A 21,462-nucleotide genomic window follows, 5' to 3' on the forward strand; every position below is an offset into this window, starting at 1 on the left:
GCTTTGAATTTGCTTATTTGCATGTTTGGAAAAGGAAGTGGTTAAAGGGAATGATGTTTGCTAAGTAACGCCATCTTTGCCAAAAAATGCAATCTTTATTATCTTAGTAACGGATGCAATACCACTTTTTCATGAGTCACCCCTGTCATCGCCGAAAATGGCGTCGATGACTTATATTTCTGGGTTCATATGGATGCGTTTTCAGGCAAAAGCAGACATTTTGAAGTTTTACTTAATTTTTATTTTTTTTTTTTTTTTTTTTGATCGCAACTGGAAATAAACATTTCACGTACTAAATTGCAATATTTTAACCGAACCATTGATAAACGATGGATTTTAAATTAAAAGCATTCACAATATGAAATTGTTAAGAGAGAAGGTACTTACATATCATCCCGACCTCACTCAAGAAACTCAATCCGTTTGATCTGTTTCAAACCGGTTTTTCTGTGTACACTCTCAGATTGTCAGCTTAGCCAGAGTAAGACAAACTATTATTCAGGTATATTTTAATTAGATATCAAACAGTTCTTGGTAACGAACTGTAGTAAGGAGCGACCTGGCTCAATAGTAACCGAAAATATAAAAAATTAAATTTTGATACCAATAGTTACATCAAAGGAATCGCATTTTAATGCTGATTTTAAATATACAAGTTTCATCAAGATCAGTTATACCCATCAAAAGTTACGAGCCTGAGAACATTTGCCTCATTTTAGGAAATAGGGGGAAACACCCCCTAAAAGTCATACAATCTTAACGAAAATCACACCATCAGATTCAGTGTATCAGAGAACCTTATTGTAGAAGTTTCAAGCTCCTATCTACAAAAATGTGGAATTTCGCATTTTTTGCCAGAAGACAGATCACGGATGCGTGTTTATTTGTTTTCTTGTTTTTTTGTTGTTTTTTTCCCCCAGGGGTGATCGTATCGACTGAGTGGTCCTAGAATCTTGCGAGAGGGCTCGTATTACTCTGTATATGAAAGGGGCTTTTCCTCCTCAACGCCCCGCTCTTTACACTAAGGTTTCTTACTGTTTTAAAAAGTAGAGTTAAGAGAAAGGGTCAAACTTTAGCGTAAAGAGCGGGGCGTTGAGGAGGAAAAGCCCCTTTCATATACGGAGTAATTTCTGTTCGTTTTAAGTTTTAATGTCGCTCCTTACTTACCGTTACAAAAACTCGTTTTCTTATATTTAATTTAATATATAGAATTGGTATTTCTGTTAGGTTAGGTGTTTAATATAATGCGTTCGAGGCGGCCTGCTTTCGATAATTCTCTGTTGTAGTTCCATAATTTTGCTACTAAAGTATTATATTTTCATTATATCTAGGTATATGTCATCGTGATTAACCTATCTTCACTTTTCGATTGTGGTCGGGATAACACGTAAATACCAGAGAGGAATCATTCATAAGAATGAATTATATTGTCGACTTAGGAATTCAATTAGAGAGGATACGATATTGGGGGGGGGGACAATGCACTCAGAAAATATGTTAATTGAAAGACAAATGTAACAAAAATAGTAAGTCTTAAGATTTTATTTAAATCGAATCGGAGAGTGAGTTCGATTCGAACTCACTCCGAATCAGAGAGGAGGAGAGTTTGTTTTCTTGTTTGCGTTTTAAAGACTCCTAAGAACTATATTATTTGATCAGTTCTGGGTTTTAGCTGCATGCGTTATTCTTGGGCCGATTTGTCTTAAAACGCAGCAGTGGGAACCTAATGTCGCACTTATTACGCAATCATGCTTGTGCCAAACGTCTCAGATGCATTTTGTTCCCATAGTAATAATTTAAGTTGCCAGTGACTAAACACCCTTTCGCAATTAAGCAAGAAAACAAAATGAGCCGTTTTACATATTTTTTTTGCCCAGTTCTCTGTCTGGTTTTGTCAGAGTGTATATCATGATTAATATGTTTTCAACATGAAGTCTGGACTAAACTCCATGCAGACAAATCTAATTGTCTTTTGAACTTTTAAAACTCGTTTTATTTGGTAACTTAATTTTGTTGCAAAGAGGATTTGATAACCTTAAAGTGTTTTTTTTTCTAAGTTGTTGTATCAAGATCTTTTCACTTTAAACTTGTGCATGGAAAGAAATGTTTTTTGGGAGACAATTAGGTAAGCAAGGTGAGGGCCATCCAGTCCTTACCCCTTTCCTAAAAAATTAATACAGTATTTCAAATTTTTTTCCAGTAAATTCTCATCTATTTCAAAATAATTTGCTCATTTTTGTCCGTTTTTCAAATGCCCCCCCCTAAAAAGCTTCAGGCACTTTCATTTCCTACTAAAAACACTCTTATTCAGTGCATTTCCTTTTTATTTCCGCTTCATGTACTCAAAAAAACTACTTATTTTCCCCTGGGAAAGGGACCTCTTTGCAACGCCGGTTAGAAAACCCATGGTTCATAAAAATTAAAATGCGAGGTATGCATATAATTTCTTTTGGCCCTAGGGGACGATTTGTATCTAAAATTTGATTTCTTTGTAGAGTAAACATATCTAGAGACTTTACGCGTGGCAAGGATATTCTAGGTTAAAATGTAAACAGAGTTCTTTCAATAGATGTTGACAGAGTTTATATTGAAAGATGAAATGTATTTTTCGATACGTGACATATTTCCCGGTTCGCTGCTTGCTTTTTGTGTGAATGTTTGTGGAATCGAGAGGAAATGATGATTTATGAGATGGAGGTATGAGACAAATGACAGGTCTCGGATCCCCTTGTGGATTATTTGATGAAACTCCATGAAAAGTTGACGTGATAAATCTTAGAGATTTCTGGGCAAATTCTGGGGCAGTCTTGTACTTTGTGACAATTTGATTAAAAGAAAAGAATTTCATTTATTTTTATTGAATTCTGACGTTATTCATGGCATCAACAGGGATATTCAGATCTGTCACTTAGTTTTTAGACTCAAGGCTTGAAATATGTTTTTTTACGAGTGTCGCCGTCATTTAAAACCGCATTTGTAGAGTCGTTAAATACGATTGGATACTGGAGAATGTCTTCGTGTGGCTGCCTGCTGTGATAAATTACTAGCAATAGTATGTAGTGATAGTACAACTATCTTGGCTAGTTCATTATGCAGTGGCCTCTTTAGGTAGGAACGAAACTGGGAATAATATTCTTGTGTGGATGCCAGTTGTGGTAAATTACACTGATAAACTAGTTTTTGGTGATGGTACATGTACATTGGCTAGTTGATCAAGAAATGGCTTCTTTAGGGACTATAGGAGTTGTGAATAATGTTCTGGTGTGGTTGCCAGTTGTGGGAGTTACACCGTGATAACCTAGTATGTAGTGATAGTACTCGCACCTTGACTAATCCATCATGCAGTGGCTTTTTTAGGTAGGATCGTAATTGCGAACAATGTTCTCGTGTGGTTGCTACTTATGATAATTTCACTCTGATAACCTAGTATGTGTTGATGGTACAAACTTGTGATGGCTTCTCTAGGTAAAATCGGAATTCTGAACAATGTTCTCGTATGGCTGCCTGTTGTGAATCTCGTGATAATAACACTATGATAACCTAGTATATGGTAGTGGGATAGGTACGTTGTCTAATTGATCATTCTCTGCCTTTTTTTTTTTTTTTAGAAAGTGCACTAGGCTCTTGAATAGTTTACAACATTTGCTTAGAGAACTTGCTACCATTTTCCCCTTCTTCAGATTTAACGTGCCTTCAAAGCGAGGGGGGGGGCTTATAAAGGTTTTATCTTTGACGATCTAGCACAGGAAGATTGAGAATAAACCCTAGCGCTACTGGCAGCCATTGACCATTAGGGGCTTGTCCATTTCATTTAAAAGTAGACATTTTTAATGAATATTTGGCAATTGATATTCGAAATTTGCTGCATTCAATGACAGAGCTGAATTTTTGGTGCATGTGTATAATTCAGAAAACACTCAATAAGTGAAGTTAGGTTAGGTATCTTCTATCACTATGTGTCCTTCTCGTAAGAGTATAAAGTCATGTTGTGTCCATTGACGCACTGTTTTGTTATGGGCAACAACCCCTTATCCTGGAAAAATATAATTACCTCTTTTTCAGTCTTTGGTAAATCCCAAATCTTCATTTCAGAATCCATGTTCAGACACTATCTTCTATCACTATGCGTAGCAAACTAAATTGAGTTTTGTCTTTGTGGCTATGAAACCGGTTTTTCTCATAAAATGTACCTGCGTCGTAGTTTGTTTCACGAAAGAACCTAACTTAACTTATTGAGTATGTTCTGAATAATACACAAGTTCCGAATTTTTCTCTGCAAGTAAGAATTAACCTTTTTTTTGTTCGAGACGTGTTTTAAGTCAAAATATAGTGTACACAAAGTAGGCCTAGGTAGCTTGAGAAAATTTTGGCAGATGAAGTAGCATAGTTCGCTCAAGTTTCCCCTTCCAGTAGGATAGTTGGTTCTGCTTTCTTTACCCTCCCCTACTTTCTAAAGTACATACAGAGGAAAGTATTCAGTAAGGGGTCGCTCTCTCTCAGAAATCATGTACTCGGGGTGGCACGTGTCGGGTGCGGTGGAATTGTGCCAAGCGTATTGGGGGCTGTGTCAAGCGTGGTGGAACTGTGGCATTCCATTTTATGCACTATCGTTTCAAAAGTGTGTCTGATGCCATTGGCTTGTTTCTGTGGCATGTTTTCGTAAACACATCAAGCTATTCCTTATTTTTGGAGTAATAAATAACTCCGCCTTTTTAAAACAATCCTCACGTTCATCAAATGGCCCAAATGTCTGGTCTGGTTCTTTTTTAAGCCATTAAAAAAGATAGCAAAAACTGATTGGCTCTTATGTGCAATGTTTTAAGCCACTCAAAAGAAAGATAAGCTTTTGAGTCACAGCAGCTTTTAAAAGTACTCTTTCTTTCCGTTGAAATGCGGTAACTAATACAAATGAACTTGGCAGGTTAGAAGGGAATCAGGGGATTATAAGCAGATAACTAACCTCACCATTCCTCCCATCCTCCATATGTTTTAGTTGTATGCTATAGCAGGGATTTTTCACAAATTTCAATAGCATACCTTTTTAAATTTTTCCTTCATCTTGCCAGTTAAACTAGCAAGTAAAAAAAAAAATAAATAAAGCAAAAGTATTAGGTTATGGATTATATCTAAGCGTAAATCTCTACGTTATATAAGAACACTAAATAAAAGAGGATCCTGTGCTGGGCATGTTTGGGGGAGAGGTCGAGACTGTGGGATTTCGCCCCGTCCCTTTCCTCCACCTCTCAACCACCCTGCATGAGGCTCCCTCTGCGATTAATTGTCAGGATTGACAAAGCCATTTTCATCATGTCGAACAGATGCTCAGTGCAAAATCAAAACACAGCAAACGTAAATTAAGTAATTTAACCAGGTGACCCGTGACCACGTGAGCTTGACAAAAACATAAAAGTATATAAGAACAGTTGCGAGAAAGGTCCTCAGTCAAAAGATTGCGAGCAAGGTCAAAAGATGAACAACATGCAGATAATTTGGCAAAAGCCTAATTAAAGAGGTTGCTACTCATAGTACAATTGTGCCATTTGGGGCACTTTTTATTGGGCGTGGGGAGTTCTTTCCATACTGTACCTTTTTAACCGAAATAAGGGTGTTGTTTTCTTCTATGGTACTTTTTGAAGATCCATAAAACAGTTCACAGAAAAAAAGGACTATTTTAAGTCGATTTTCCACCTAAATTAGTCATTTGTATCTTAATCACCAACTACAGCGTAGCTATATGAGTTAACCCATACATAAAGGTTTTTATATGTAGGATAGCAAGGCCATATCCAGGGGTGGGGGTTGGAGGGTTTGAACCTCCACCTTCACCCCCCCCTCCTCCCCGGAATGTTTGTCCATTCAAACAAATTTTTGATACATTTTTTAAGTTTTTTGTACCCTCCCTCCCCTCCCCCGAAAAAATTCCTGGATGCGTTCTTTCATGGTAGAATTGATCAAGTTCTCCCATGGAAGGCTGTCTGCCTTTTACTATTTTGTTTGTTTTTGCTAAACGAGATAATTTTGATGGTAATCCTTGCTTAACTGTGCGAAGTTTTATTATCTCTGTATAATTCGTCAGCGTTCGTAACTCCCAGCCAAACATCGATCTTCAGCTTGTTATGCAATGGGTACCTGAAGCAAGAATTCCTCAGTACACAGATATGGTCAGTAGATTTCTGATCCTCACAAGATAGTAAATATTGCTTTTTTTTTTCTTTTTGTCTTCCGGCAGGCTATACTGCTATATTATGTAGTTTTTTTTATTTTTCCATAAGCTTAGGGGGTTTTTTTCCTCAATAGGGAACTGTGGGGATTCAGTTTCTCCCTAGTGGTCCTTAAGTCCTTGGAAGCACTTGTAGTATGAATTATGAGTTTGTATATTGTTATTTGACCCAGTGTTTTCACTTCTACTTATTTAGACAGTAGAATACTTATTTTTGACTTACCTACTTCCAAATTTAAAATCTACTTATCTACTTACTTTCTACTTAATTTTGGAGGCTCAAGTTTTCGTGCCAGCCAATTATTTTGGTTTTGTTTCCGTTTAATTATAATTATTTAGGCCTAATGTTTTATAGAATTAATTAAAAAAAAACTTTACTAAAAAGAAGTTTTCTAAAGAAAAGTAAAGGACATATGAAACTTAGATCAGAAGAAATAGAAACCTACTCAAACTCAAAACAACTAGAAATTACTATTTACTAATTACCCCTCCTCGCGATGCTTATTGCTTTTAACCGTATGGCCGTTATGATAAAATTGCCATCTTGAAATTTTGATCTGATTTCATGTGGGACCAGGGGCGTTGTTTGGGGGGAGGGGGCAGTCGCGCCCTCCCCCCAATAATGTGGAGAAAAAATATTACAAATCCCATGCCTCTTGACTACCTGGATATGGACCCCTCTTGCTCCCCAGTAAAAATGCTGGAGATTTGCCTCTGTGTGGGGCATTGGGGGCTCCCAGGGTCGGGTTGGGCATTGAAGGGGAATCAGACTGCCTTCCGATTGGTTGTTGATCCTTAAAAAGGACGCTGAAATTTTTGGTTTTCGACCGAGTTAACCTTCTTCCAAGTTTCTACAGCCATCTGTTCTAAATGATGAGACAGATAAAAGAAAGAATACATGAGAGACATACGCTCTTTACCATGTTAACCTACATTCGACATTGATCACTGTGTATTCCAGCCAAAAAATTGTATAGCCTATGTTGGATATATGGAGATGCCATCATTAGCAGTGGCGACTCTGGTCTCTCTTGCGCCGTTGGCTTAATCTTGATTACCCCCCCCCCTGTCTCCCAGAAAATTTTTGGCCAAATTTTAACAAAACCATGATATATTAACACGAATATAATTAATTATTTTATTAATTAATTAATCATTACCCTTTACTAACTGCGCCATCTATATTATTTCAATAAAAATAAAATTTCAAAAATGACAAAATGATTATAACTGTTAGATTATTTATTTGAAATTTTGTGCCTCTAAAATTTTCTGCGTCCGGGGCAAGTTCCCCCACTGCCCCTCCCCTAAAACCACCTTTGATCATAAAAATGGAACAAACTAACTTTTTACTGTAAATGTCAGATGTTTCTTATTATTTTTGTTTTAGGAGTTTGTTTTGATTTTGGACGGCTAATGAGAGTTTCCATGGACCTATAAATGCCATAGAAAGCAGCGTTTAAAGCTTGGAATTTTGAGTAAAATATCGTTTTCTCCCTTCTCTCAGAGAGATTTTTTCCGATTCAATAATCGTTTCGCGGAAACTTTTCCATTTAAAGGATAATTATGCACTTCAAGTAATATAACTTTTAATATATTTAAGCCTCAACTGAACTTTTTTCCCCCTTTTTTCTTTTATGAATAATTTTTAGAAAATTGCCATCATCAGAAAACCCTCCTTTTTGAAATTTAATTTTTGTCGATGGAAAGTTGTGGTACTATAGAGAATGAAAATATAATTAATGAAAGAAACTTAAAAAAAAAATCTTTTTGGCTCAGGCCATAAGAAGAATGAGAGTATTTCATAAGAATTGCGGGAAAAAGTGACATCAGGTGCGAACACAGTGTGGGTGGGTATTTTTCAGGGTCTTGAGCCTTGTCTTTGCCTATATCGCAATATCAGCGTTTTGGTGGTTTTTTCCCACATAAATTGCCCCTTTTATAGAAATACCCTCCCGAAATATTACCCCCTCTTAATATAGTTTTGTGTAAGTGCCTGACTGGGATAAGGTGTTCTCTATAAGGTTCTCGAACTAAAGTAATATACAAGGGTTGTTCCATTGTCAAAATATGGTTCATCAGGTGGTGCTTGCCACTCGCGTTGGGACACAATGCACTAATAAGATGTAAGGTGGCTGAGAGTGGGTGACGCCTCGATACTTTGGAGAGGAGGTCAAAATCAATCAGGGTGGTTTCATTGCAGAGTGAGGATGGGTGAAGAGTTAACAAGCTCGGAGTTTTTTTTTCTGTGATATCTCTTTAGGCTTCAGCACTGTTTTTACGTTCCATTAAATAGCCTTGCAATATGTTTCAGTAATATTAACTATGATTAAAACTTCCTGATACCGTTTTGGTTCTTATCACAGTAAGTTTTTATTAGATACCGTATTTACGTTTAATTCTCTTTAGTTTTTTTTTTCAAATCAAACATAACAAAGCTATAAAGCTATTTAGCTTTTGAGTGAAAATCTTCTCTATCGGCAGCACCATTTTAAAAGTGACCACTCACACACACACACACACACACACATATATATATATATATATATATATATATATATATATATATATATATATATATATATATATATATATATATATATATATATATATATATATATATATATATATATATATATATTACCGTTAATTTCCGCAAATTGATGAAAGTTGACATTCACTGGTGAATGTCCGAAATTCTTTTTTTCTCCTTGGATTTAGTCAGTGTTGTCAGTAAATTTTTTCAATTTAATGTAAGATTTGGTGATAACAGTTAGGTTAGATCAGGTTCGGTTAAGAGAGATTAGGTTGGGTTAGGTTAGCTTAGATTAGGTTTTTAACCCATTTCTTATATTTAGAACCAAATTTAACGTAGGCTAACCTAGCCTAACTTTAACTTTACCATCATAACTTGCATCAGACTGAAAAGGCTGACTCGTAAAACTGATTGAATCCAAGCAGAGAAAAAGGAATTTCGAACATTCACCGGTGAATATCAACTTAAAATATTTCGGATTTTCACGGTAACACGTATATGATTTCAAAGGTATAAACACTTTCAGATCTAAAATATAGTAAAAACTTTAAAACGTAAATGATAATTCCAAGCTATGAGTATGTTTTATTCCCAATAATTTCAATGTCTGTCAATGCATGCATATAGTTCATACTACGCAATCCCATTATACACTTTAATCAGATAATAGTAATCCAACAGAAAATGTTCGTGCGGAAATTTCTAAGGAATAATTGGGGCAACGCTTGAACTCTTTTTGTGAAATAACTCCATATAGTTTCCCTACCTTCAGTAATCCTTTAAGTAGTATTTATTCACATAAATTATTAACTTAATTATTGGCTTCTTAAATTATTAATTAATTAAATTATTAATTATTAATATTATTATTAATTATTAATTAAATTATTATTATAAATTATAAATTATATTATTAATAAATTATAAATTATATTATTATAAATTATTAATTAAATTATAATTATAAGTTATTAATTGTTAATTAAATTATTGGCTTCTTCGAAAATAAAAAAAAAGAAAGTGTGCATCAATAAACGATCGTTAATAGAATTGTCAATGATATTTTTGGTCTTAAAATGATCAGAGGATATTTCCTGCATTTCCAATTTCTTGTTTTACTCATCTTCTTTTTGTTCACAGTTTTTGGAACTTTTAAGTGTTTTGCTTAAACTCCAAAGTGTTTCTTTGGAACCTTTAAGAAAGCTTATTATTCTAATTTAACGACCCTTGTGTTTCAGCAGTCGTTCTTAAGGAATTGAGACAAAAAGTCAAACTTTAGCGTAAAGAACGAGGTTTCAAGGAGAGGGAAACCCTCCTCATATACATAATAATTTCTGTTCGTTTTAATGTTTAAAGTTTGTCCTTATTTTCAATTGAGAAAACTAGTTTTTTGTATTACAAATGTATGGTGAAGTTTAAATAAGTAGGTAATATCTTTTTTTTTTTTTTTTTTTTTTTTTTTTAGGAATAAACGTGACAAATGTTTATGCTTATGTGTATGCGGTGAATTTGCGTGTGAGGTAGGCCAGATGATGTGTCAAGTGGCGGTAATACATGAAATATAGGGGGTGGGGGGCAAATGTAATTTCCAAATTTTTGAGCGGAGTTTTTTTTAAATTTTCACTAAAAATATAAAAAAAATTTTGAAATGACAATATTAAATAAAGGTATGTTCAAGGTCTACGGAGGGGGACAATTAATCCCCTGGGTGTGTCCGCCTCTAATGAAAGAATTTTATTATTCCATTTAGTTTTCTGCTTTTCTTTCCTAATCTCAATTCTGCTATCCTTAGACAGTTAAATTTGAAACAGAAAATAGATAAGGGACAAAATGATTAAAAAGTAATTTAAATACGTATTAAAAAAGTAACCAGTTTTAAAGAACAGGGCATAACTCATTTTAATACAGAAATAGCGTGATGGAACTAAAATGAGTTTGTTTGGTAATGATTGACTAATCTTTGAATGTGTGTCATTGGAACCGTTTTTTTTTTTTTTTTTTTTTTTTTTTTTTTTTTTTTTTTTTTTTTTTTTTTTTTTTTTTTTTTTACAGAACACAAGATATCCAAATTAAGTATGGAACAGTATATAAAAAACCACTGTAAGACAGTAAAAAAAACAACACTCAGCCGAAAGCGAACTGTGGCATAAAATAGGACAAGTACTTTTGGATTCATTTTGTCAGACTGATTAGCTAAATGTTTTTAGATATTTGAACAGATATTGAAATAACTCTATGATTTAAACCTGGTCTATCCTTTATCCAAGAACTGAGATCTGTACAATTTCTGGCTTAGAGAAGCGCTCCCAGCCCTCTATTCCAATAAAAACATAAAACAAAACCAAGAAATAAATGTTAAGATGAACCTATTGAAAATGCACATATTCATAGTTGCCAGGTTTTGTGTAGAAATTATAGCCCAAACCGGTGCAATCACTAGCGCAAAAATAGCCTACGCTATTATAACCTTATTATGTCCTATTATAGCCCTATTTTGGGTAAAACGAGGAAAATTATAATCAGATAATTTACACATAATTGTTGGTCAAAACTGAAATAAAGAACCCTGTGAACGAACAAAAATTACCAACCCTCCACGTATGCCGTCGTAAAATTGACAAGTGTTTTACTAAAAGTAAAAAATATATAGAAGCAAAAAGGCTTAGTGTCCTTTTCAGACTCGGTTTTTTGCATGCATACCATGATCATATTGAAAAACAAGGTTATGTAAACTTAAAAGAATACTTAGCAACAGACAGAAAATTTTTCTCTGCACTGTTTTGTTCGAAGCTTTTAGAATACCACTGATGAGTTTACCAGATAACTGTGCTCCAGAGGCTCAGGGGCGATAATTGATGTTAGGTACTGCCCACTCAGTGGCTGTTTTATTTTCTAGCAGTGAGGGAATAACCTTATTTTTTTTTGCTTTCAGTAAAGCGCTAGTCAATTTTATGACGGCACAAGCGGAGCGGTGACAATTTTTTTAGTTTTAAGTTTCAACTTCGTTATATCAGCCAATTTAATAAAAGTTGTATATACTTAATTGTTATGAATTATAAGGCATATTATCTTCATCCGTTATGTTCAAATTCTAGAGTGAAGGAAAATCAGACTGAAACCGCAATTACAGAAAGGTTTATTGTTACTCAGGGTTAAAATAGGTGTAAACTTAGTGAATGTCAAAAGGGCTTAGGAAATGTCAAAGATTTCATCCAAGACATCAAAAACTTCCGCTTCTTAGCGGGATTCGTTCACTTGATTCGTTGCTTTCCTCAACCTTGTACATCGAATTATTAAACCTCTGAAACATGGATTTTGATGGAACAAAGGTACTGTTACAAATAAGTTCGTTTACCTTATCTTAATTTCTCTCTGACTGCAAGGTCCTTCTCCTCAAATAACGCATCTCCTCCTCCAATGTTTGCTTTTGATCCATGTTTACTTTTCTATCTCTTGTTTTCGAGCGTGTCAGTCAGATTTCCTGCATGTTTCAGAGGGAGGTTCTTGCCAGATGCAAAGTTGCAGTAACATATTTTGTGGTATACAACATCTACTGCATGCAGATCCAAATTCACTGCTAGAATTAGGCCGTGAACTTTCTCATACCAGTGATCATTTCGATTTTGACGAAGTCCTACCAGTGTCTCATGGAACTCTGTTGTGCGGACGCGAAAGCTGTTTTCCTTCTTCTGGGTCTGCACAGAAATTACTCTGCTCGAACTCGATAAACAATCGGTTTTGAAATCGAATTGTTCTATCAGGCGGTTTGAACTGCTCTTCTAGGATTCATTTTGCTTGACTAAGAATTGCAAATGCAGATCAATGGTCTTTGCATTTGTGTAAGAACTTCGGCATGACTTGTGAAAATAATACCCCACAACAGCCGTCACATCAGTTCATTTTCGCTTTTTACTTGATTTATTTGTGCTTCTCGCTCCTACTTCAGTCACAACTGTCTCGTCCGCTTCGAGTATTTCATTTTTACAGATTAAAATAAAATCATTCTAGACTAGAATTGCTTATCTAAAAATTGAAAAACTTGAATTAAAATTGGTTGGAAGGGGGAAGAAAAAAAAGGGGGGAAATATTAACCAATCGAAGAAAATATTAAGTATTTGACACGTGAAATCTTATTTTGCCCCGGGACAATCGTAGTTTTAGGTAAGATTGAATTCTTGTACCTCAAATCTACCTCTGTATCTATCCTAAACGTTTAGGAAAGTGAAATTTTCACACAAAGAATCGGAAACGCGAAAATCTTTGGAAATTCGTGGACGGTGACGATTTTCGAAAAAGTCGGACTTTTATCTACCTCTAATTTGTCTCAGAGACTACCTCACCCTTTATCCTCAGTCCAAGTTGCTTTAATGTTCTGACGTATGGAGCGATGTTAAATCAAACCGTCTAAATCACTTCCTTAATTCGGAATTGTCTTTTCAAGACGGCATTCTTTACATTAAAAAAAAAATCCACCCTCAACCTCATCAAACTCATCCTCAACCTAGAAAAAACTGAAGTTTTTAAGGGAGCTAGAGCGGCAAACTTTTCGGATTTGGACTCATCACTTATTTTTTATTTGGGTAGTGAAAGAATGATTTGCATAGCGATTTGTTGGAGGTCAATCCACGTTTTTACTAGACGACTTAGACTTGGTCATATTAGGCTCGAAACGAGGGGTCTGAAAACTCCTTCAAAATTCTCTTTTTCAGTGAATATCTTATGTAAAGCTTTTAGAATGTTTAAGGCATGCCCGGACTTGTCTTATCGTCACTTTGTTTCTTTTTAGGGATAGTCTCTTACAGTTCAAAAACGAGAAATGTATATTAAAGAGCAGGTTTTTAGCTATTTCTTCAGTGAAATATTTATTTTTTATTTACTGTGCTTCATATTCATTTTGGTTGACAAATGATGGAGTACATGTTTGTTTTTGTTTGCGCGAATTATCCTAGGATTTATCCAAATTAGAGCACGTCTCCGATGATTAGTTTTCTTCTGCAATTCTACAAAGCTGTTGTAGTTCTCATGGGATCAGATTCGAAATTATTATTACTTGGCAGCCTTCCACATAAATATTTTTTTTACTCGAATAAGGGAAAAATGATGAGTCACGACAGACTGATCATTTCAGAAATAGTTTTTTTCGAGGGGAGGGGTAAATTTGTCAGAACAGAAATATTGTAGCCGGAATGAACGAATACTATAGGAGATCGTGCAAAATTGTGAGATTCGTGACTTCTTTTGAACGAAGCATTCATGTCTGTGACTGACCATTGTTACGGATTTGAGTCCTATGAGAAGAGTGAAAAATGTCTTCTGAATTTTCATCTTTTCTGGGGCAAATATTCCAACCAGAAGCTACTAGTATTACATACTTACGGAAAAACGGAGTGCTGTCAGTTTTTTTTTTTTTTTTTTTTTTTTTTTTTTTTTTTTTTTTTTTTTTTTTTTTTTTTTTTTTTACTTTCAAATATTTTAAATTACATGTACGATTTAGCACCCAATATGCAACATATGCAACAATGAAAATTTCAACCTGCTCCTCGCCCCCGATAAGGGTGCCGGGAAATGATCCGTGTAATTAATATTTTTTAGTCTCAAGTTTTGCCTTTGTGACCTTGGCTTTTTTATATTGCCTTTTAATTTCTTATAAATTTGGCTGGTTAATAATTTGACAAGAAACTTCACAAATTTGCTTTATTTAGAAGTCAAAATCTACAGAGATTCACAGTGGCTGTGTGGAATGTGATCTCAACCGTTTCTATACATTCCAAGCGCATTATTTTAATTCCAATAGGCCTATATCTTATATTTTAAAATATAAATAAATTTTTGTTATATTTTAATTCCAAGCTCGTTTCTTGTTTTTTTTAGGCGAGAACGCAAGTCTGAATGTGAGATGTTGGATTGTGAATCGTCCGAAAAAACTCGTGTAAGAGATCGTTCCGAAAGTCCCTTGGATATGGGGGCTGATTTTGCCCTACCCAGTGATTCTGACCTTAATTGGGGGGATCAGCACAGTTCTGAAGAAGAGCTAGAAGTTATAAATAGCCAACCAGTTAATGAGTTTCGCCCGGTTAGACTAGAAACTAGGTCAGCAGGACCTATGAGGTCACGAGACCAGCAGGGTGAGAAGAGGAAGTGGTCTCAGGTATGTTTACTACTTTTCTTGAGGGTACATTGATAAAAAGAGAGCTGACTGTCCTATGCTTCCGTGTAAAAACGTGTGATTCAGTTCCATTGAATTATTTTTACGGCCTATTTTGGAGAGAAGAATTGCACAGCCTTTTTAAAACCGGGCATTATTACAAATCTAGACAGACAAGGAACAAAAAAAAAACGTGGAATAAAAAGCTCCGTTCTTTAAAACCTGATTGGCTATTTTGTGTGAAGTATTAAGCCAGTAAAAAGAGCAGTTTATGAGTCATGTCATGTTTTACAGGCAAACTCATTGTTTCTTTGTTCTTTACACTGTAATTTATTTCGTCTCTGTACTTCCTAATTTAATCGAGAGAAGTAATCGAGGTAAAATAATTGTAGCTATGAAATTGCAATAGCATATAAAAACAATTAAAATAGCATAAATGATGCATAATCCATCCTGCTTAACTGTCCACCTAATTTTGGCTCACCCTTTATACTTCTCAGATTTGCAGAAACACTTATAAAAGATATAAATTTGATGATCACTTAACAAAATCGGCTGAAAATTCGCATGGGAATGCACTCTTCGTTGTGGCATGTTTTACCTTTTGAAACTACCTACTTTATCTGAATATGCTAATTTAACTTATATAAGCGACGATCGCACTAAGAAATAGCAATAAATGTTTCTTCTTAGTGTCAGTGGGAGAAGAGTTTAAGCCCCCTCTACCTAGCTGTACCCTGGTATATAGAGACATTGCTTTAACATCTAAAGAGCAAAAGAAATAGTTAGTTTACCACTAATATTTTGATTTTTTGTTTTCTAGCGTATTTTCTCTTACTGTTTCCTCATCTTTTATTATCTTTTTATATCTTTTTGTTTAAATTGCATCAACTTTTCGACAAAACATTACAAAATTGTGGCTTAAGCTTGCTTAAATTGACTCGGGCTATATGCACGTTGAATAATTCTTTGTTTGAACATCTCAGAAAATTATATTGTTTTATTTATAAATATAAATAAAATATAAATTATATAGTTTATATTAATATAATATAAATTATATAGTTTATATTAATATAATATAAATTATATTATTTATTTATTTATCTAAGCGCGATAGCAGTAGACTACAGTCTCTCCACCTATAGCCGGAAAATTACTTTTCATTACTTTGAAAGTTGATTTCATAGTGTATCTTGTGTTGATTTTAAGAAAGAACTGTAAATACTTGCCAAAAGTTTATTTTACTGCGGAAGTATTAAAAAGCTCCTTGAATAAGTAAGCAGTAATAAGCAGATCCAAAGAAAAAGTTGCCACACCGGGTTGTACCATTTGAACTAAAAATGGGATTGAGAAAAAGAAATCAAAAGTATTTTATTGAAAAATATATCATTGGAAGTGATCTTGTAATACCTAGTCAGATGAATATGTTCAACTGTAATTTACAACCATGGCTTAGGAGTCCTTGAACTCAAGGTGTTAACTCGGTCTCCTAGAAGTTTTAGCATTTTGGTTTCCGACTCTTAGTTTTTGAAGGTGGGGTGTTGGGGTGAAGGATTGAGGCTTAGGTTCCTTTTGTTTGCAAAGAACGGCTGCGATTGCTGAATTCTAGGTATATTTTGAGTTCAAATTTCAGGATGCCCATATATTCGTATAACAATTGTATTGACAAAACATATGTTGAGTTATCACCTTGAATCATTAAATATACAAGGTCAAATCGGTACTGGAGTCGGAAACTATTCTCATCGACATCCGTTTTTGAATTATAAGTACATCTCGAACCCGGAATGTTAAGATGTCGACACTTGTGAATAAAGTGATCTTGACATGGCAAACATCGAGGCAATGTGACTACCTCGAATCGAAAAGTACAAAAAGGCACTAGAATACGAGTTGCCAGTAGGCTTGCAGGAAGAGACTTATATTGTGTGTGAAATTACTGTTAGCAATAATGTCAACAACATGAACCTTCCGTCACCGTTCCCAGTGTGTGGGAATGGTGATGATGATCTTGTCACTTTCTTGACTGTTCGCAAAGAGCTGATACTTATTCATTTTCGTGATTTTGAAAAAAAAATAAAAAAAAATGGAAAACCGCAGTTTTCAGGTATGAATAAACCTAAGGTGGTTGAGGGGGGGGTTAGTATATTGATCTGCTTGGTGCTTCAAGTAAACCATACCTACTATATACGTGCGTTTTCGCCTACAGGAGCGGGGTGACTGACTACGAATCTCTGAGAAATGTCACTAGAAACGTAAAATAAAGGAATCACGGATGCAGTATAATCGTCAAACAAGTGACTCCCGATGAGGGATAGGTCACGTTCTATTTTGAAGCAGTTGGCTTTTGTCAGTCCGAGGATCCCTGTCAAGGGAGGGGGCAGATGCGCTGTCTCACACTATTACAATATTTACTTCTCCCAATACACGACTGCATTATTTAATTTCGTAAAAAGGCTGAATTATTCTCATTGTAATTATGGGTATAATGTCTCTAATCCGATACTGATTTCACATGTATATTTAGTTTAATTTATTTTTGTCTTCAGGTATTTTTTTTTGCTATCAGTTTCAGTGTTATCAGCATCAATTCTGTGTAAATGTCTTAAAACCTTTGAATTACAGTATTTTATTGTTATTATTATGACAATCTATACTGAGCTCTTATCTACCCTGCTCTAAAGGGGTACCTGGAGAAGTCTGGGTGGAAAACATAGGAAGCTTCAAATGATTTCTCCCGCCCCCCCCCCCCCCCAACCACGCATTGTGCTGCCAGCCGAACGTTGAAAAGCAGGAGATTGGTACCTGCGCTAAGCAGACCCTTGCTCAGCATGCGAAAAGTATTATAACGTATTATATGGTACACACTCGAGAAGTGAAGTTTGGCGAACGCTAATCAAATAAAGCAAAATATGATGAAAATGCAAACTTTAGTAAAAAATTATAAAAACTACAGCAAAGAATTATGGTATGGGGTGGGGCACGGAACGCATTATATTAAATACCTAACCAAAATACCAACTAAATATTTAATTGAAATATAGCTACTACACTGTAGTTTACACCGAGCCGAAGCTAATTGTCTAGTATAATCACCGTGAAAACCGGTTATCGTCTGATCTTCTTGATCCAAATTCTCGAGTGTGTACCATATAATACGGAAGTACTCGAAAAAAATTATGTATACTCAGCGGAACTTTTATACAATGGGCAAAGCATTAAGAAAGGGCAGCCGAATATTAATAGCAGTAACAAAAAGATAAAATCTATATTTGTTTCCAAAAGATAAAGAAATAACAAAATATCAGTGAAAACAATAACAAAAGATAAAACCTATAAAGTTAATATTAATAGTAATAACAAAAAGATAAAACCTATGTTTGTATTAAATATAGCTTTGTAAAAAAAAAAAAAAAAAAACTCTATGACAAACAATATTTAAGGTTGATAATCTGTCATCTTATGCATCGAAACTTATTGAAGAAAAGCATGATTGAAAAATTTTGCTTACGAGTTATTAAACTCTGAACTTTGAGATTTTCTTGTAATGCCGATTTATGTAAACACAGAGATTATGTTCCTATCAATCATTTTTAAACAGGGAGATTAAAGGGGAAAAAACTAAAACTCTTGGCAAACAATCAAAATAGCATTCAACTGCATCAACAACAGTTGAAGGATGCAAATTCCTGTTTACATACCAAATAAGCACAAGTCTATGATGTGGTAAAATTTTAAATTATTTATGCACTGGTTGAAGAATCGAGGCTAAAGTAAAAATAAACAAAAACATCAGAATCAATATTACGTGCCAATTTTCATTATTGAAGTACCAAGGACGTCAAAATAAAACATTATTTGCCCTCTAGTCCAACCTTAGGTCTATTCTTATCCGAAAACCGTGACTTTCCAAGTTTTCCTTTGGTTGTTTCAAAATTATGAGTTCTTAAAAGCAGTGCCACATTTGTCCCTGAGTGGAAAGTTGTTCCCGAGGAAATTTCCCCCATGGAGAATTTGCTCTGCAGAAAAATTCCCCAATGGAAAACCTCCAGACAATCCCAACCCCGCCGGAAATTTCCCCTGAAACACCTCTACATGTTAAATTTAGTCAGTAAAGACAAAGGAAGAACAAATAAAAAGACTTTCGTAAAGGAATTCTGGTAAATTCTTCCATGTTTAAAATTTCCCTGGAAAGCTTACCACTGAAAACTTCCCTCCCCAAGAAGATTTTTCATTGTAGTAAATTTCCCCAAGTAGAAAATCCTCTCCCACCCAAAAAAAAGATTTCTGTATACTTCCCAATAACTAATACTAAATGTAAATAATTTGTAAATTTAGTTACTTGCAGCCTTTTCCTCGGGGCCTGAGGGGTCATGTTATCCCCTAGTGCATATTTATTGGACCTTTCAACTATACTTAACAAATTGGCTATCTTGAAATTTTGATCGGACGACTTTTGGGAAAAAAGGAAGTGGGAGGGGAACTAGCTGCCCCTCAATATTTTTGGTTGCTTGAAAAGGGCACTTGAATTTTCTATTTCCCATGAAATGAGCCCTCTCCCGATCTTCTATGATCACTGGCTCACTAAGACCACTCCTGGTAAAAAAAAAAAGAACAACAAATAAACACGCATTCGTGGTCTTCCTTCTGGCAAAAACTACAGATTCCATATTTTTGTATATTGAAGCATAAAACCTTTACAGCAGGGTTCTCTGATATGCTGAATCTAGTGGTTTTATTTTCATTAAGATTGCTCGATACTTTTGGGGTGTTTCCCCTCTTTTCCCAATTTTAGTAAAAATTTTCTCCAGCTTTTCACTTTTGAGCGTTCACATTTAACTTAATGAACTTCGTATATTTTTAATCAGCATAAGAAATTGATTCTTTTGATGTATCTGTTGTTATCAAAATTCCGAATGCTACAAATTTCTTAAGCTGTTTGGTACCATATATTTTGAGTTTATTTTCCTGATGTCTTAATAACACAAGTAATAAGATAACAGATAGGTTTTATAACTGGAATTATTCAACTGGAAAATTTCATTAAATTTTAACAGGATGATTATAAATCGAATGGGCCACTTTCGATTTATATTGAACATATTTATGTTGGAATTTTGAACGCAACTAAAGACAATATTCGAATTTTAATACTACTACTTCTACCCCTACAACTACTAGTACTGTTATTTCTGCTACCACTACTTCTGCTGCTAAAGCTAAGATTATTACTATTAGCTCTACTGCTACTGCTATAACTGCTGGTGCTACTACTATTACTAATAAACCTAAGGGTTTATTATATTTTTTATACCTTTATGATGTATCATACTTTTAATTATATTAAACCTTCTATTATACGATTTTTATGTCTAGTGAGAAACCTATACTTTCAAATGAAAGCTACAAATTTCTTAAAGTGTTAGGTGCCATATATCTTGAGCTTATTTTCCGATTTTCCTTTGACGTTTTTTAACGTTGTTATTTAAGTTAAAAATTTCTTAAGGTGTTTATTACCATGTGTACTAAATGTGCATGTTTTTATGTGCTTATTTTCCTGATTTTCCTTCGACGTTTTTTTAGAATCGTTTTTTAAGCTACGAATTTCTTACGGTTTTTGGTACCATATGTTTTGTGCTTACATTCCTGATTTTCCTTCGACGTTTTTTTAACGTCGTTTTTCAAGCGGCAAAATTCTTACGGTTTTTGGTACCGTATGTTTTTGTGCTTATTTTCCTGATTTTCCTTCGACGTTTTTTAACGTCGTTTTTCAAGCTGCAAAATTCTTACGGTTTTTGGTACCATGTGTTTTGAGCTTACTTTAAAAGTTGTTTTCTGTTGAAGGTTTTCGGCCATGACGATTCCAATGATGTACTTTTTGTTCCCGACCTGACGCTTTTTTGTTAGGGTCTCAAGCTATTTTTCAGAGTTTCTAGATTAATGTAGATAATAGTTGCCATTCCTGAATTAGTTGCAATTCCTGAATTAGTTGCAAATGACAATTTTTTCTCAATAGCCAACTTTCATTAAAACGCATTTTTAATATTTGGTTAGTATGGGCCCTGGTTCGTTACCATGGAACCTACTGCAACCATGAAAGTAAAATCTACTCCAAATATGGGTTTAATGTTCACATTTGCTTTGTAATTAGTTATATTGCTGAATATAATAGTATATTGTCAGATATATGTCTCGACGATTATATAGATGTATAGCATTCAAATCATGTGACCAAAAATGAAAGTAGCCGACGTTTTTGTAACTTCTACTACTACTAACAACGACTCGCTGAAGCACCAAGCCCCTTGAGGCCAACACAGCTACATACGCTCCTCCGTCATTCCAATCTATTCAAATCCTCCAGTAAGAAGATAAGACAATAAGGTTTTTAAGCTGTTGGTGTTTATCGCTCTATGATTAAAACTACAATATAAATTAAAATGGATGACTGAATGAATGGCTTCTTTATTGCGTACAATACAAAAAAAATAAGATTGATTGTCTGTATGGTATAGGTACTGAAACTTCCCCCCCCTTAATCATAGGATGTAATAGTTG

At 34.6% G+C, this 21,462-nt stretch overlaps 1 protein-coding gene across 3 annotated transcripts in view; it reads left to right on the forward strand.

Annotated features, from left to right (window-relative positions):
* LOC136029979 (uncharacterized) overlaps window positions 1-21,462 on the forward strand; it is a 152,900-nt gene that overhangs the window by 105,659 nt on the left and 25,779 nt on the right. For all 3 annotated transcript variants that reach the window (XM_065708552.1, XM_065708553.1, XM_065708551.1), the window contains one exon: window positions 14,628-14,904. In XM_065708552.1, coding sequence (XP_065564624.1) covers window positions 14,628-14,904 — 277 coding nt within the window. The remainder of the gene's footprint in view (window positions 1-14,627; window positions 14,905-21,462) is intronic.

The sequence above is a fragment of the Artemia franciscana genome, chromosome 8, assembly GCF_032884065.1.
Source record: "Artemia franciscana chromosome 8, ASM3288406v1, whole genome shotgun sequence".
NCBI lineage: Eukaryota > Metazoa > Arthropoda > Branchiopoda > Anostraca > Artemiidae > Artemia > Artemia franciscana.